This window comes from Aspergillus piperis (assembly GCF_003184755.1).
Source record: "Aspergillus piperis CBS 112811 unplaced genomic scaffold BO85scaffold_21, whole genome shotgun sequence".
Lineage (NCBI taxonomy): Eukaryota > Fungi > Ascomycota > Eurotiomycetes > Eurotiales > Aspergillaceae > Aspergillus > Aspergillus piperis.
The window spans coordinates 257,395-271,855 of NW_020291611.1; the positions used below are offsets into that span (position 1 = coordinate 257,395).

A 14,461-nucleotide genomic window follows, 5' to 3' on the forward strand; every position below is an offset into this window, starting at 1 on the left:
CTCAGAGTGGCAATGCTACCCAAACCCATTCAACAGTTCCAATTCAGGGACTAATTAGTTACCGATGGAAAACTAGTTACTTAATAGCCTTCCTTACTCAGCAGTTCGTGCGTTTACTTTCCTATCATCTGCCTTCGTAGTACAGCCTTATTGAACACGAGCAGCTTAGTTCCTTGGCCTCGTCCTCGCCACCTAATGGCGTATGGCTGAATTCATTCAATCATCATCTGGAGTCTAAGAGGTCATCCTGTGATACTTATGTCTTCCAACAAGATTTGGGATGTATCCACTAATGAGTTATCTGATGACCTCCGACAGAGCCTCATCATCAACTCCGCCTGGTGCCGAACAACCGAGCCTGGCCCGGCTTGGAGTGCACAGCCCCCTTCTCGGATATTACCTTTCCTCATTGTTGTTGTTGTTGTTGTGGCTTCACAAGGGGCCTGTACACGGGTTCCCACATCTGTGCCCGAATCCACTCTTCTAACTCATCTTCATTCGCGGGAATTCCCTCCTCTTGAGCATGCCCTTCTTCGACCGCCGTCTTAATAATTGCTTTGGCAATGTCGACGCTAAGCTCGCGTACATCCTTGACGTCAGGTAGAAGTGGTCCGTCGGGATCCTGCAGTGCCGGCGACCGTGCTGCCAATGCCTTGACTGCACCCACAAGCATCTTGTTGGACAACGTTCGTGTTCGCGACAGAACTGCGCCCAATCCGATTCCGGGAAAGCATGTCGAGTTGTTACATTCCGCTGCACCATCAAGGGAGCAAGGCATTAGCTGGGATGATCCTATCTTCGCTATGCAGTGGGAAATGCACATACCTATCTCATACTTTCCCCCGTTGCGATCGACGGGTGGGAAAGGACTGCCGGTGGCTATCAAAGCTCGGCCATCAGTCCAACGATTGATGTCCTCAGGCTGTGCCTCGTGCAGCCGAGTCGGGTTACTGAGGGGAAATACAATTGGCTTGTCGACGTGCTTCGCCATTTCCCGGATCACCTCCTCGGTAAAAGAGTTTGGTTTAGTCGATGTCCCAATCAAGGCATGCGGCTTCACCTTCTTCACTACCGAAAGCAGATCGCGCGAATTTGCATCAGGCCACTCTTTGTCGTCTCGCGCAAAGGGTACTTGGGCTGGCGTGAGCTGATCTCCAAGAGATTTGACCAGGAGACCCGGTTTATCGAGACACCTAGGTTTAGATAATCAGTAAATGTAGGGTCGAAGGAACTCCACAAGCCGATGCATTTCCATACCATATCTGCTGGGAGGCTTCTTCTTTAGATTTGTGTGTTTCAGTCGCGATGGTATCGGCGAGCTGCTCCGCGATGCCAGTGCCCGCTGATCCAGATCCGAAGACGACGACACGAGCATCCTCTAACTTGATACCACCCACGTGGAATCCAGATAACAGGGCAGCCAAAGTGACACACCCAGTTCCCTGAATATCGTCATTGAAGCATGGAATACGCGATTTGAACTTATCCAAGATCCTCTTGGCGTTATGAAGGCCAAAGTCCTCGCTAAATGACGTCAGTAAAGCTCAAGATGGATGGCTGCGGGATTTCCTATAGAACTTTGACTACTCACAAGTGTATATATGCACGGGGGAACCTCTTTCGAGCCGTTTCTACAAACTTCTCCACGAATTGGTCATATTCCTCACCTCTAACGCGCGACTGTCGCAGGCCCAGGTATAGCTCGTCCTTGAGAAGTGATTCATTCTGTAATCAATGATTAGCACCTGCCCGATTGATACTTGTTGCTGCCATACATCTGTACCGCAGTCTAGGACCACCGGCAATTGCCGACTTGGATGTATCCCAGCACACAACGTGGTAAGGGCCAATTTGGCAACCGAGATCAAGATGGCGCCAACGCCTTGGTCACCAATTCCTAAAATCTGTGACTGGTTAGACATGTCGTACATTGAGTGCATGCTGATGTCCAACTTACCTCCTCGCCATCGCTGACGACTATATAGTCGACTTCCTCGCCGCGACTGAAATTGGAAAGGCATTCGTCAATCCTGTCCTGGTCCCTGATGTTCAGGAAACAGCCCTCTGGCTTCCGGAACAGTCGAGAATAGTTTTGGATTGCATCGCCTTCAGTGGGAGTGTAAATTATGCTAAGCATCTCCTTGAGATGGGTATCAATCAACTTTAATATACGTTAGTTCGCTGTCTAAACACACGCGGGAGGTCAATATATATGTTACCTTGTAGTAGAGGACCTCATTCTGAGCCTTCATACTAGCCATGAACGTGTTCTTGGCCAGATCATTATCTCGACTGCTATATTGCTCGTACGCCCGCTGAACCTGCTCCTCGAGGGTCTGGATATTGGGAGGAAGTAGACCATGAAGTTTGAATGTTCTGCGCTCCTCCTCCGTGAACGCCGAGCCTTTGTTGAACTGGCATGACTGCAGCGCATCTCTCCCCTACATCTGCGTCAACAATCAAACTACCCATAACCCTCTCAGGGGACCGTACCTCAAACGGGCACACCAAAGGTCCAGACGAGGCCCGAGGAAGTTGACTGAACTTGGAAGATTTCGACGATGTAGACATTCTCGCAACCGACGTGAGAGATGTATGGCGCTGCAGCGAAAAAGTGGAAAATGGTGGGTTGGGTTTAAGTCTCAGGAGAAAACGAGCCATTGAATGAGAGAGGGGTCAAGACTAGCTGCGTTTGGCTGTTTCTTAAGGGGGCGCCGGGTGATCCCTGGCGATAGAGCGGATTCTTATACCCTGAAAGTCTCCCCAATGTAAGCCTGTTTATCGGACAGCCGGAAAACCGGTAAGCCGAGTGAAGACGCAGCGTAGTCAGGGCCTGAGAGGAAACTCTGGTGGAGCAATTAGATTAAGATGACGCTGATACGGCTATGACGTAGCGGCGATTGCCGTGAGCTGGTGCTGGCAACGTCAAAGGACCCATCCGCCTTATACTCAGGGGCATTGATGCAATATGGGCTTCCAATAGTAAACCCTCTATCTGTATGCTTACACTCACTCTTCTGAAGTGAAAAGCCAGTTCATTGTCGATGAAAACGAGCGCAATCGATTGTTCCACGGGCATCTCGGACGATGGCACCACCATCCTTGTTCACAAGGCCTTGTCGCATACACGGTATAATGGTATCGTGCCTTTTCAATATCCAATCAGTGTCCATTTTGGGCAAGCCACATCAGGGGCCCAAGGACAAGCTAAGCCAAGAATTGATGCGAAAGGTGCATATGTTGCGATGCTGTCTGTTAATGGATGGGCTCCTTATCATGCTTATCGGTCATATCAAGTCACATGTCGATAAGAAAAGCAAAGTAAGGATGACTCATCGCTAAGTAAGCGAGCCTACAAAAAGCAAGCACGTGCGCGCCGGCTTCTTCTGTTTTTCATCTGCTCAGCCGATAATCGATTCACCCACCGTCAGAGCCACATCAACGGCAGTCTGCAGTGCCAAATACGCTGGACAGCAGTAATTGAGACTTATAATCTGCTAGGTCACCTTTTCTGCTTCATCTAATGAAGATCCATCGCGCTGCATGTACGGAATACCGCCAACACACATATCGAAAGAGAATCGGCACCCTATCGCAACTTTGCAATCCAGCTGTCCCAGGTTGTTAGCTCTGTTCACAGCCTTCGGGCTGGACAAACAGAGTGCTTGAGCTTCCGTCAAGGACTCTCCATTTCGGAGAACAGTCATCGCATGTCACGTCTTGTGACTGTGGCCGACTGGAGCTGGATTGTCGGGACCCTTCGGGGTTCCGGTTTTGATTTCTTTTTTCAGGTTGCTAGAGAAATTTCTTAGGGCCTTCATAGTTCATGTTGCTCGCGTTTAAACCTTGCTACGAGAGCATGACTCCTTGCGCACCTACATACTTGGCGTAATAGTATCTTTTGATCTAGATAGATTCGTTCCGCTTGTTATCCTCTAATGCGAATTGATTACTGCTGAATGAGAGGCACTTCCAATCCTTCATGTAATCCGTGTTACCTAGTGCCTAGTCCAGAGGCTTTAGTATCTACTCTATAGTTTACTCTTTCCAGCAATAGCATCATCGTCGATGATCTTCACCACCACCTTCCCCCATGTCTCCCGGCCACCCAGCGCCTGCAGCGCGCGTGACACGCTCTCCAATCCTACAAAGCTCTCGTCCTTAAAGGCCGTACCCTTGAACTTGCCCTGCGCCACAAGATCGAAGATCCCCTTCCAAACCGTCTGTACCGTCTCCTTCTCAAACCGTGCATACTGGCCCCAATGCAATCCAACCAAACTGACATTTTTCAGCAACACACGATTCAGCGCGACCTTCTCGATCTTTCCCGCTGCAAAGCCAATAACCAAAAGGCGTGCATTCCACGCCACACACTTCAGGCTCGCCTCGATCATCCCGACCGGATCATATACGATGTCCACCCCGGCCTTCCCATTCCCCGAGCGATGTTGCGCACACAATCGCTTCACCTCCTCCGGCCAGCTCTTCTCCCGATAATCAATGACATGATCCGCCCCGAATTGGCGCGCAATCTGTCGCTTCCGCTCCGTCCCGGCCGTTGCAATCACCGTCGCCCCCTTAGCTTTGGCAATCTGCACCGCGGCTAACCCGACGCCACCGGCCGCCGCATGCACAAGGACCCAGTCACCCGGCTGGACGTTTGCGCGGTGCACAAGACCACCGTATGAGGTAGGAGCCGTGACAAAGAGGCCTGCTGCATCCTCGAAGCTCCAGCCTGCCGGCACAGGGAGGAGAGTGTGCTCTGAGGCAAGGATATGGGTAGCGTAGGCGCCTTGTGTGGCGCCAAAGACTCGGTCCCCGACTTTGAATCGCGGGGACTGCGCTTTAGTTGGCGCGGCTAGGATGGTACCTGCGAACTCTGCGCCCCCAATCCAGGGTAGTGGAGGCTGGTGTTGGTACTTGCCCTGGATTTGAAGCAGGTCGAAGAAATTTGTACCTGCGGAGTGGATCTCAATCAGGTACTCCGTTGCGGATGGGGAAGGCGTGGGAAGGGTTGCGACTTGGAGATCCTGAGGTCCCTATGTGTTGTGGGAGTCAGTCAATTTGTCCGTGGTAGAGCGGTGGCAAATCTAGTATAGGTCACTTCGTTGTTACCGACCTTGACATATTCTTTTACTTGAATGGCTCGCATGCTGACGACTGAATGGTGGCCGTGCTGTTTCTTTCGGTGAAGCTGGACAACTGCAATGTAGGAATAGTGCAAAGAAAGACGGTGAGTGAGTGGGTGGGTGAGAGTGGACTGTCTTGGAATGGGGCTATTGATTGTGTTGGAGTTGCGGTCTCGATTTGGGGTCAGGACAAATCCATTTGGTCCGATGGGACCCAAAGGGGGGGAAGCTTTCCCCACACCGGGGGTTGAGCCGAGGTCCGTCGTCGGATAACTGACAGGAAACTCCCCCATTCGGTACCTAGGCAAGTTACTTTTGCCTTCCTCTACCGCATGAGCCCAGAAATCGTCGGTTGATAGATAAAGGGATTATATTGTTAAGTTGACTTTATATAACTAATGTGGGAGGCCGGTGTGTGCGCCCTTGTATAATAAAATATTTGGCATGTATGAGGGAACCAGTCCTTCATTGGCCGATCGTCCAGTCGATCTGGCCATCAATATATATGATATAGCCCGTATAAGCATCATTAACCCCATGCACACATAGACTGACAAAGGAAAATAATACAGAAAATTCCAAACTCCTTGATCCCAAACGTGGATATCATCAAAACCAGCACACTCCACTCCATGATTCGGCACAACCACAATACGCCAGGTATCCCATGATCCAAGTGCCGGTTCCCTTGGTGTACACAATGTAATGTTCAGATATCCCCGCTCCTTTCCAGCGTCCAAGCAAAGAGAAGAAGAGGGTTCAAGTGAACAGCAAAGATGAGAGGCAAAAAGTACAAGTGAGAAGAATAGATCAACCCCAAAAAGGTGTCAAGGTGGCTAGACCAATGTGTGCAAACCAAGGGTCCAGTATGAGAAAATATTAGTTTCACACAAATAAAGCGACGTGCTCCTGGTAATGCTTAAAAGTCGATGCTCTGAGGCCTGTGCACAAGTGGCTCAGGTCCAGGATACGGGTAGAGGGGCGCACACATAGCAGGATGTTGGCCATGGGGATAGAAAGCGGACGGAGACACGATCCCCATGGCGGGTTGACCAGCCGACTTCGGTTGAATAGAAGCCTTCCGGTCAAGCGGCCGTATTTGCGAGCCCTTCTGATCCAATCTCGGATGCCCGCCAGCGGTATCCTGAACATACGGAGCAGACATAGCACGCTTCCATGACTGAGGCCCCTCGTGCAGGTCGGCCATATGTTGCCGCCCAATACTAGAAGGCGGCGGTGTCTGGGCGTGTGGTGTCATCAGGTGCATGGCGGGATCGATAGGAGGGCTCAGTGGTGCCGCAGTGTAGAATGGACTGCCAGCCTCAAGAGGCATCGAGTACCACTGAGGGATTGACCACTGGATTGGTCCAGCTGTTGTCGCGGGTGTTTGCATGCAGTCCGTGGTGACAGCAAAGGAAGGATCATGGAAAGGCGACGCCATGCTTGATGTTTGGTTGGCCAACATGCCGTCCATCAATGGCGACGTGTGCGGTGAGTCATATGAGTTGGAGCTAGGAAGGACCATCACGGAAGAGGCGTGGGAAGGATCCCGCTGCTTCTGGGAAGGGCTCATCATGGGAGCCCACACATTGGAGATGTTTTGTCCATCAAGGCAAACTGTAGTAGGCAGGTCCTCGTGGTGCGTGTATGCACTATTGGCCATGTACCATTCCGGTTCGGTGACAGAGATGTCTGATGCGACTGAGCGAAGAGGGGGGCGTGCTTTGGGGGAGACTGTGGAAGACTGGGCCTTTGGGGATGCATCTTCTTGACCACTGTCATCTCCGGTAGTCTCCTGTTGGCTGTCGTCGGATTTCTTGCGTGTCTGGCGAGAGGGCTTGGTGACCCTCCACTTCTTCAATCTACTCCGCAGCTGAGTCTCACTTGGAGGCAGAGTTAGCACACCGGTGGAAACCCATTTGAGATAATTCCGAGAACCTCTTCTCACCTTGGGTTGAAATCATCGGAACGGATTTGCTTGATGACCTGCTTCAAAGGCCATTCTTCATCCTTGTATAACTTGGCAATTAGAGCCTTCTTCCTCTCCCACACGTCAGATGGGATTGAGTTCTTCATATTCGGTTACTTCTTGTTGAAGATGTAAGTTTTGGAGCTGGGAAGGAGAGAAGGATACTGAAGTATGAAGATGAGAGAGAGAGGTGAGGCCTCAGAACTCTTAAGGTTCAATGACTGGTTGAACCGTGTAGAGTAAAAAAAAGAAAAGAGGGACGGAGAGAGAAGACACTTGAGAGGCCTTATGAGAAGAGAGAAGGTAGATGATATACACAGATGAGATAGGGAAGAGGAAGATCAGGGATGATATAGTAGGATGATCGGGGAGGATCTCAGGATATATGTACTCCGTAGTCGGGGGGGTTTGTGTTCCATGTAGGAAGAGGAAGAGGGTCCGGAGCAAAGTACCCAATAGAGAGAAAGGACCAGTGGGAAATCCCCCCAGGTACACACTAAGGTTGCTACTAGGAGTAGGAGGAGAGGAAGTACGGAGGGAATGAATGAAGTGGGTGTGGATAGGGACCCACGCTGGAGAAAGACGCCATCGCTCCAGCCTACGGGGCTTTAGACTCCATGGAAGAGAGAAATGAGAGTGGATGAGGGGGGAACAATGAGGGAAGAGAGTGTGAGTGAGTGAGTGAGGTGAGTGAGTGAATGCAGGAGGGAGGCAGAAGTGGAGCCCTGAAAAAGAGTGGATATGGGACACTGGATGGTGCAAGAAAGAATGGATGGGTCCAGGAAAAGGTACTCCATGAGCGATAGCGACGGACGCTCGTGCGCCTCCCCAGCAAAAAAGAAAAAAAAAAGAAAAATAGAAAAATAAAAAAACAGAAAAAGAAAAAGGAAAAAGGGAAAAACAGCCAGCCAGAGAGAACGAACGCATGGGAGATCGACGATGGCCAGGGAACGGCATCGGCCATGCGGCCCCATTGGGCAAGAACTGAGTGGAGTCCCCTTTCGGCCGGACTTTTTAGCTGCTTTTGCTGCTGGTGGTACGCCCATTGTCTCGGGTCCTGTCATTCAGGTTTAATCCAGGAGCGCTTTTTCCATGGTCTTGGGTTGGAGCCCTGAAGTAAGCTTTCCGTCGATCCCCGGGTCATGATTTGGAGAAGCAACCAAAGGCGAAAGTGCGCGCGCAATTCACGCCAGCCATTACAACCGTGGAGGACGACGATGGCAAATGAATGGAAGGGGGAAATACCCCGGAGGCGAGACAATTGGCTCTTCTTTGCGTCGAAAAGAGGAAGAAAAGTAAGATTCACCTATCTCTGTAACCACCGGCACTGGCTATGGCACGCGCTGGCCCGGTTTGTACCATTCGATCTCCTATCTTCTATCTTCCTTTCCTATTCTTTCTCTATCTCACTTATCCGATAACCCGTGGTAGGCGTTCATGGATCAGGTACCCAAAACCATTGTTGGAGAGCGCCCCCATCGCTGCCTTCTTCTTATCGATGTGGGCACAATATTACAGTATCAATACTTCTAAATTTTACACTGCGCAAGAATGAAATAAGAAATGAGATCATGATAATAATAATTATAATAATAAATCAATAAAATAATGGAACCTGATGGATCATCTTTCTCCAATGTAGACTAAATCAGTACCTAGTAGTTAATCGCGGGATATCTTGTCAGTCAGTTCATGTCACCTGCTTACTTCCTTTTGCTCTCTTTCTCTTTGAGTCTTCCTGCTGCAGTTGGGTCCTTTGGCCCCTCCTTTCTGCCCCGTCTTGCTCCGCAACGCATTGTTCTCATTGGACTGCTTGGTTGTCATCCCGTCAATAGTGCCAGTTGACTTATACATCCTTCACTAAACTACTACTTACCACGACTAAGTAGGTTCTTCCGTTCTCCCTTGCTCCATGTCAAACTGACGGCTCCCTTCAATCGCCTCCCCCTGGCACTTTGCTTTTTCCTTTTTCACACTTCGCTCTGCAACTTTTAAATTAATTTACTAGAATTATTACTTTTCTAATTTATTTTTATTTCTACGTTTAGCCTGTTGCGCGTATCTCTATTTGCCCCTCAACTCTTTCAGAACTCAGATCGATCTAGTCTTAAAAATTGCACAATGGAGGTACTCCCATTTTGGCATTGATGGTCCGATCAAACAAACCCAATCTCCTGCTGGGATCAAGAAGAAAGGAGGGGGGAGGCGGGGGTGGGAAACCGCTGAGGGAGGGAAATTAACGGATACTGAGATCATGGATGGGTGATGCCCACGTTCCTAAACACCCAACAAACACAAATCCAGACCGCGGGGACAGTAGGCACCTCGTTCGCCATCGCGGGCGATCTCTCTAGTAGTAGTTAGTTAGTCCTTTCGTCCTTAGTCACTCCTGGCCTTACCGTACCTAGTGCGCCGTACTTTAGTGCGCGACTTAGTGGCCCTAAAGGAGGATCTCTCCTTCCGATCAGGAGTCTAAACTGGGTCGAGAACTTGGCGCATCTGTCGAACTGCCTGTTTTGGAAAGCAGGTGACTGTGAAAGAGGCAACGGATCCGGAGAGGGAAATCAAATTCACCCTGCCCACTAAACTAAATATACACTGGCCTGGATAACAGCCTAAGAGGTAGTAGTAGTAGTAGTAGTAGTAGTAGTAGTATCTACGTACTACTACACTTTACCTACCGGAGAGGATGTCGCAGATAGAACTAAAGTAGTGCGGGCGGAATAGATGTAGATGAGATCCGGCACAGGCCAGGATCCTTAGTTGCTTACCTAGTACCTTGCTACAATCCCTACTACACCTGTAGGTGCAGGTGCATCGGGAATTGTCAAGAGAGCTACGAGGGGCGCGAGCTGCAATGCCATGCAATGCCATGCGCAGTGATGCGACATTTGGTACCTTGGTTCAGCACGAGCTGATTGGTATCTTCTCCGATCGCGCCGCTGATGAAACTTGGGGGATCCAGCTGATGCTGGTTACTACTTACTGTCAATGATCGGTGCTTTTGACTCATTGGATCGGAAATTCCCTCGATCAATTCGAACCACCCCAAGGGTTGTTGTAGCCAGTGCAGTTAGTGGTGGGTTTATGCCTCAAGAGACTATCAAGTCATCCCACATGAGGTACATCATTTGTATCTTGTATTTTAGATGTAAATACTGCCCCCTCAGTGAGGGTTTCCGGGGGAGTTGATTGGTAAATACCAACTGATTCTTGTAACTCATGTTATAATACTCGTCAAATTGGGGTACCCGCCAGCTAGGTCTACTACCTATCGATTATTTCTCTCTCATGAGGTCAGGATTTCTTTTTCCCTTTCTCTTCAACCTTTCGTTATCATCAATCATTTCGCTGGTACGTTATCTTTCGTCTACTTACGTTCTGCAGCAAATGCCATCTTCCGGACGTTACCGAGGGTGTTGTATCTCCGTGGGATGCCGCGGGCATGTTGGCCGAATCCAGTTTTGACAGGTTCCCTTTTAAGTTCTGGGTCGGGTCAAGTCGTTGACTGGAACCCGACAAAGCAGGAGGAGGTGCTGTCTGTGGCCACTCGTCTCGTTTCCCCCTCACCCGTTCTTTGTCAAATTATGGTCCATCGCCGCAGATGGGGCGAAGTGTGGTCACGGGAAGTAAATCGGCAGCAGAATGTTTCTCCTCAGCCGCAGAGCAAGCCAGCACGCAGAAAAAGTACGCCCAACAGGAGGCAACATCGGCAGAAACTCTCAGTATGATCATGCTTTTCCTGCATCTTCAGTTCGATGCAACAGATTTCTGCTGGGTTACGTGCTAGTATCTGTCTTCTTTCTTCTTTCTCCTTCCGAGCTGTTCGGGAGGAGCTGAAGGTCCAGAAGCAATTATCTGCGTGCATACATGGCCGCATCGATCTCGGCAGTCACAATGCATAGTCGAGATTTTCTGCAGCTGGAAAATACTAAGTATGAACCTACACACGGACCAAAGTACATACCCAAGGGGCGATGATAATCTTACAGCTGGGTCGAGCCCTCGCCCACTGCTGCAGCAAAAAGGAATCGTACATGCGTCTCTTCCGACACGAGCTGTGACTAAGTAAGTCATTGAAGATGATAACTACTATGTAATAACTTTGCATTTCGGTAAATATGCCGCTTTCTTCCTAGTATCATCCATCAGACCCTGTGTGTAGATCAAAATCATTTGACGGCGCTTAAACCGGAAGATCAAAACCTGACCAGGTAAGAGCAGGTGAAAGTCTTAAACAGACTCTAGCCGTTAGAAACTCTCTTTCTTCTTAATATTTCAAAGATGTCATTCATAGCTTCAAGATTCGGCTCACGTTTCCAGACCGAAAACAAGGAGGTAGTAAAGGGCCTCGGATAAAAGGCCGATTTCCAGCGGAATCCCACTAACACTAGAAGGGAAATCGCGCCTAGGCAGCACTGGCCAGTGCAAATTTTCCCCCGTTCACGCGCTATCGACGATTGTGCTGAACTGCGGCCAGTGCCAGCAGTGCCAGGAGATGTAGGGGGAAATAGTGTGCGGACTAATGCCACCTAGTTCCTGACGGAAGTAAAGTGCGCAATCCGTCCCGCCAGCAGCATCCTCCTCCTCTTCCTCCACCACTACCACTTTCTACCGCTACTACTGTCATCATCACTTTGATTTCACCAACTAATCTCTCTCTGCCCCCTCCGAGTCTCAAGATGGAAAAATAAACTAAGATTGCCCCTCCAGACGCCTCCCGCGGTCGACTTGTCTAAACCCCATCAGCAGGTCGCACGCTCAAATTGATCTGGGGAGGCAGAGAGGGGGGCAAATCCATCTTGCACTGAGTGGATCTGCCACTGATCTTCCCGAGGCCCCTCCCCTCGATGGATTGTGGCCGTCCTGTCTTGCCCGCCCGGATTTCACCTTTCGGACCGGCCCAATCCAAAGCTGCAAAACACACCTCCGAAGAAGGCAACCTCCTTCTGCGCAACCAGGTTCACCTGCATTCTAGATACAATCCCAATATGAGGGGTTTAAACCAGCTCAACCGTTCACTAAACTCTTCTCTGGTGCGCGGGTTCTGCGGCCTTCTTCCTTTCATTAAATGCCGATAAGGTTGCGTCCTACAGTTTTCTGATACATCACCTCGGGGATTGCCTGATGCGTAGCTCTGCTGCAACCACCTGGGACGGTGTGGCACCTTGACAAGCGATCAGGACGAAGCCCTCCCGCTACAATGCGTTCCTAATTAATTACAGCAAACGACTGGTCACATTGCCACCCTCGTGCGAAGGACGCACTCCACAAGCGAGCACTGACCTTCGGTTGCTGGTTTGTCTACCGTAAAATTCTTCTGCACTCTGCAGGTGTTTAATTTCGGGTCTTCAGGGCGTGCGAACAGGAGATGGCCGATTTCAGAAAAAGAAAAACAAGAAGAAGAAGAAGAAGACGACGACGAAGAAGAAGAAGAAAAGAGGACTACTGCATCTCGTCGGCTACCCCGTCAAGCATCGATAGGCCCGTCTAGTCGCTTTGTACAGACGGGAAAGCAGACTGCGAGCCTTCGGAACGGATGATTTTCACGCTCCCGTCACCGTGGCTGGCTAGGGTGGAGGCCAAGGAGAGGTGAGTGCACCACTCAGGCATCTGGGTCCGGAGTAATTACGAAAGAAAAAAAAAAAAAAAAAAAATGAAAAGCTAGCAGGTAGAATATGCCCCTGCGTCTATCGGTGCAAGGGTGTGTACCTGCGTCTAAGGTCATTCGCCCACCGGATGGCAGATCCGCTGTTCCCTGCAACAGGATACCTAGATACTACGTACTAGTAGACACAGCCAATGCAACTGAGTGCACGTAAGTACTAACTATGAAGTAAGCTAAATTGACACTTGTATGGAGTTTCTTTGCGGTGAAGTCGACAACTATACTGTACTCAGCCCCAGTGGAGCGCATGGCGGGCATCTATGCGACAGATAAAGGCTATAGATAGTACAGGTAAGTCTACGATAGATTAATTGCAGTGGACTTGTGTGTGAATCACTGAATACGGGGGAGGCTTTGGGTGTGAAGCAGGCTGTGAACTCCGTCTGTTATAGTTAGATTGCTTGGTTCATATTTATATCTCGAATCCTTGTCTTAATTAAAATTTTAATATGGACGCTAAAGCATAGGAAACCCAATTCCACCTACCTTTCTAAATTCCCAGGGATTAAGGAAAGCAAACCCTGCAAGTTACTACTCTCTATCTCCAAGTCTGAGGACAGCGGTTGCTTTCCAACTCATGTTCCTCCCAGAAGTCCCCCGGCTTTTCTCCAGCATGATTCGAGCAGGTCATCTACCTCTCCCCACCAACAAATGGCGACCGTGCACACAATAATCACGCTGTTCTGACTGGCGGACATGCACTTATGTTGAGATCCGAAATCCAAGGTTTCCGAAACCTTCTTCGAGGGCCTTAAGGGGATTGATTTCTTTGAGTTTTCGGTGGCTATACTACTTTCGTTGGACTCCTCCGAGCCTGTTGGTCAGTCAGTGTTGGTCTGTTGGTCTGTCTCAAACGGCCAGAGTCACTTTTCACTCCTGACCAGCTGCCAGCATACCCTTTTGGGGGAATGGTCGTTTCACCATCGCCAGGGCGAAGATCCCAAGGGCTATCTCAATGGTCCCCAGTGTCCTACGGTCGGATCCGCACGTGGACTGATCCTGAGCCTAAAGGTTGTTATCAAACAATCGACGATGATCTCATGCAAGGTGTAGTCATTGTTGTTACATCCATATTACTCTCTTTTAGTCTTAACCACCTCAACTATCCCTAATCCCGATAGTTAATCAGGTGTTCCTCGGAATGACGACCCTCCCTCACTGGAGAAAGCCCGGGGTGAGCAAATCAGCAAGCTGCGTTCATCGGAAGCTGGGTGAATATCGGAAGCTGATAGGCGCCGAAGAAACTCCGGGTAATCCAATCCTTCTCTCAGCCCATCGCGGCCAGAGCCCCCCGATGGAGAATCCAGACGTTTGAAGCTGGCGAAGATCATGATGTAGGTGGATGGGACGTGGAAATGAACTGGCAACACGATCGTCCGCTAGGGAGTCACATGGCCTCTTCTCGCCTTGCGGTCGCAGAGTAGATGCACTCTGCGTCCTGTGCTGTCACTCCTACTCCGGCTCATCTCAACATCGACTCGGTCTGGGCTTCCGATGGGTGCTACTGGACTTTCATTTCCTCGTCCCCAGTCGAAGACCCGCTTTGCAGATCATAGCATAATAACAGGGAATAGTCCGTTCACTTCCCTAGTTAGTCCTGGTCCATCGTGCTATCTAGTGTCTGATTCAGTTTAGGAGTGAGCCGGACTATCTCCTCCAAAGCTACTGCTAACGATCCTAATACTAAAGTAGTTC

The 14,461-nt window shown here is 49.9% G+C and overlaps 4 protein-coding genes across 4 annotated transcripts; all 4 read right to left on the reverse strand.

Annotated features, from left to right (window-relative positions):
- Positions 1-174: 174 nt before the first annotated feature.
- Positions 175-2,762, reverse strand: BO85DRAFT_145829 (NAD-dependent malic enzyme). Its single transcript, XM_025654104.1, has 8 exons — positions 2,494-2,762; positions 2,220-2,441; positions 1,958-2,161; positions 1,776-1,904; positions 1,592-1,725; positions 1,258-1,524; positions 826-1,193; positions 175-753 (listed from the first exon to the last, which is right to left on the reverse strand). Exons 1-8 carry the CDS (start codon positions 2,659-2,661, stop codon positions 407-409), a joined length of 1,839 nt encoding a protein of 612 aa, XP_025511813.1. The 5' UTR covers positions 2,662-2,762; the 3' UTR covers positions 175-406.
- Positions 2,763-4,031: 1,269 nt separating this feature from the next.
- Positions 4,032-5,152, reverse strand: BO85DRAFT_380548 (NADPH:quinone oxidoreductase family protein; the record flags this gene model as incomplete). Its single annotated transcript, XM_025656389.1, has 2 exons — positions 4,032-5,039; positions 5,120-5,152. 2 exons carry the CDS (start codon positions 5,150-5,152, stop codon positions 4,032-4,034), a joined length of 1,041 nt encoding a protein of 346 aa, XP_025511814.1.
- Positions 5,153-5,735: 583 nt separating this feature from the next.
- On the reverse strand, positions 5,736-7,344 carry BO85DRAFT_145912 (uncharacterized protein). Its single transcript, XM_025654105.1, has 2 exons — positions 7,078-7,344; positions 5,736-7,012 (listed from the first exon to the last, which is right to left on the reverse strand). Exons 1-2 carry the CDS (start codon positions 7,203-7,205, stop codon positions 6,049-6,051), a joined length of 1,092 nt encoding a protein of 363 aa, XP_025511815.1. The 5' UTR covers positions 7,206-7,344; the 3' UTR covers positions 5,736-6,048.
- An 894-nt stretch (positions 7,345-8,238) lies between these two features.
- Positions 8,239-13,024, reverse strand: BO85DRAFT_462556 (uncharacterized protein; the record flags this gene model as incomplete). Its single annotated transcript, XM_025661856.1, has 17 exons — positions 8,239-8,368; positions 9,116-9,119; positions 9,372-9,375; positions 9,498-9,629; positions 9,763-9,764; positions 9,804-9,869; positions 9,997-10,126; positions 10,510-10,638; positions 10,723-10,749; positions 11,062-11,113; positions 11,546-11,709; positions 11,840-12,044; positions 12,211-12,290; positions 12,347-12,425; positions 12,608-12,664; positions 12,811-12,856; positions 12,952-13,024. 17 exons carry the CDS (start codon positions 13,022-13,024, stop codon positions 8,239-8,241), a joined length of 1,380 nt encoding a protein of 459 aa, XP_025511816.1.
- Positions 13,025-14,461: the final 1,437 nt, after the last annotated feature.

What these genes read in the sequence shown, in the direction of transcription:
- BO85DRAFT_145829 (XM_025654104.1), bottom strand. Translation starts at nt 2,661, where the DNA reads ATGGCTCGTTTTCTCCTGAGACTTAAACCCAACCCACCATTTTCCACT. An exon ending in ATGAGGTCCTCTACTACAAG is followed by an intron (nt 2,162 to 2,219) that starts GTAACATATATA and finishes CGTATATTAAAG; the next exon opens with TTGATTGATACCCATCTCAA. An exon ending in CCCCGTGCATATATACACTT is followed by an intron (nt 1,525 to 1,591) that starts GTGAGTAGTCAA and finishes GACGTCATTTAG; the next exon opens with CGAGGACTTTGGCCTTCATA.
- BO85DRAFT_145912 (XM_025654105.1), bottom strand. Translation starts at nt 7,205, where the DNA reads ATGAAGAACTCAATCCCATCTGACGTGTGGGAGAGGAAGAAGGCTCTA. An exon ending in TCCGATGATTTCAACCCAAG is followed by an intron (nt 7,013 to 7,077) that starts GTGAGAAGAGGT and finishes TCTGCCTCCAAG; the next exon opens with TGAGACTCAGCTGCGGAGTA.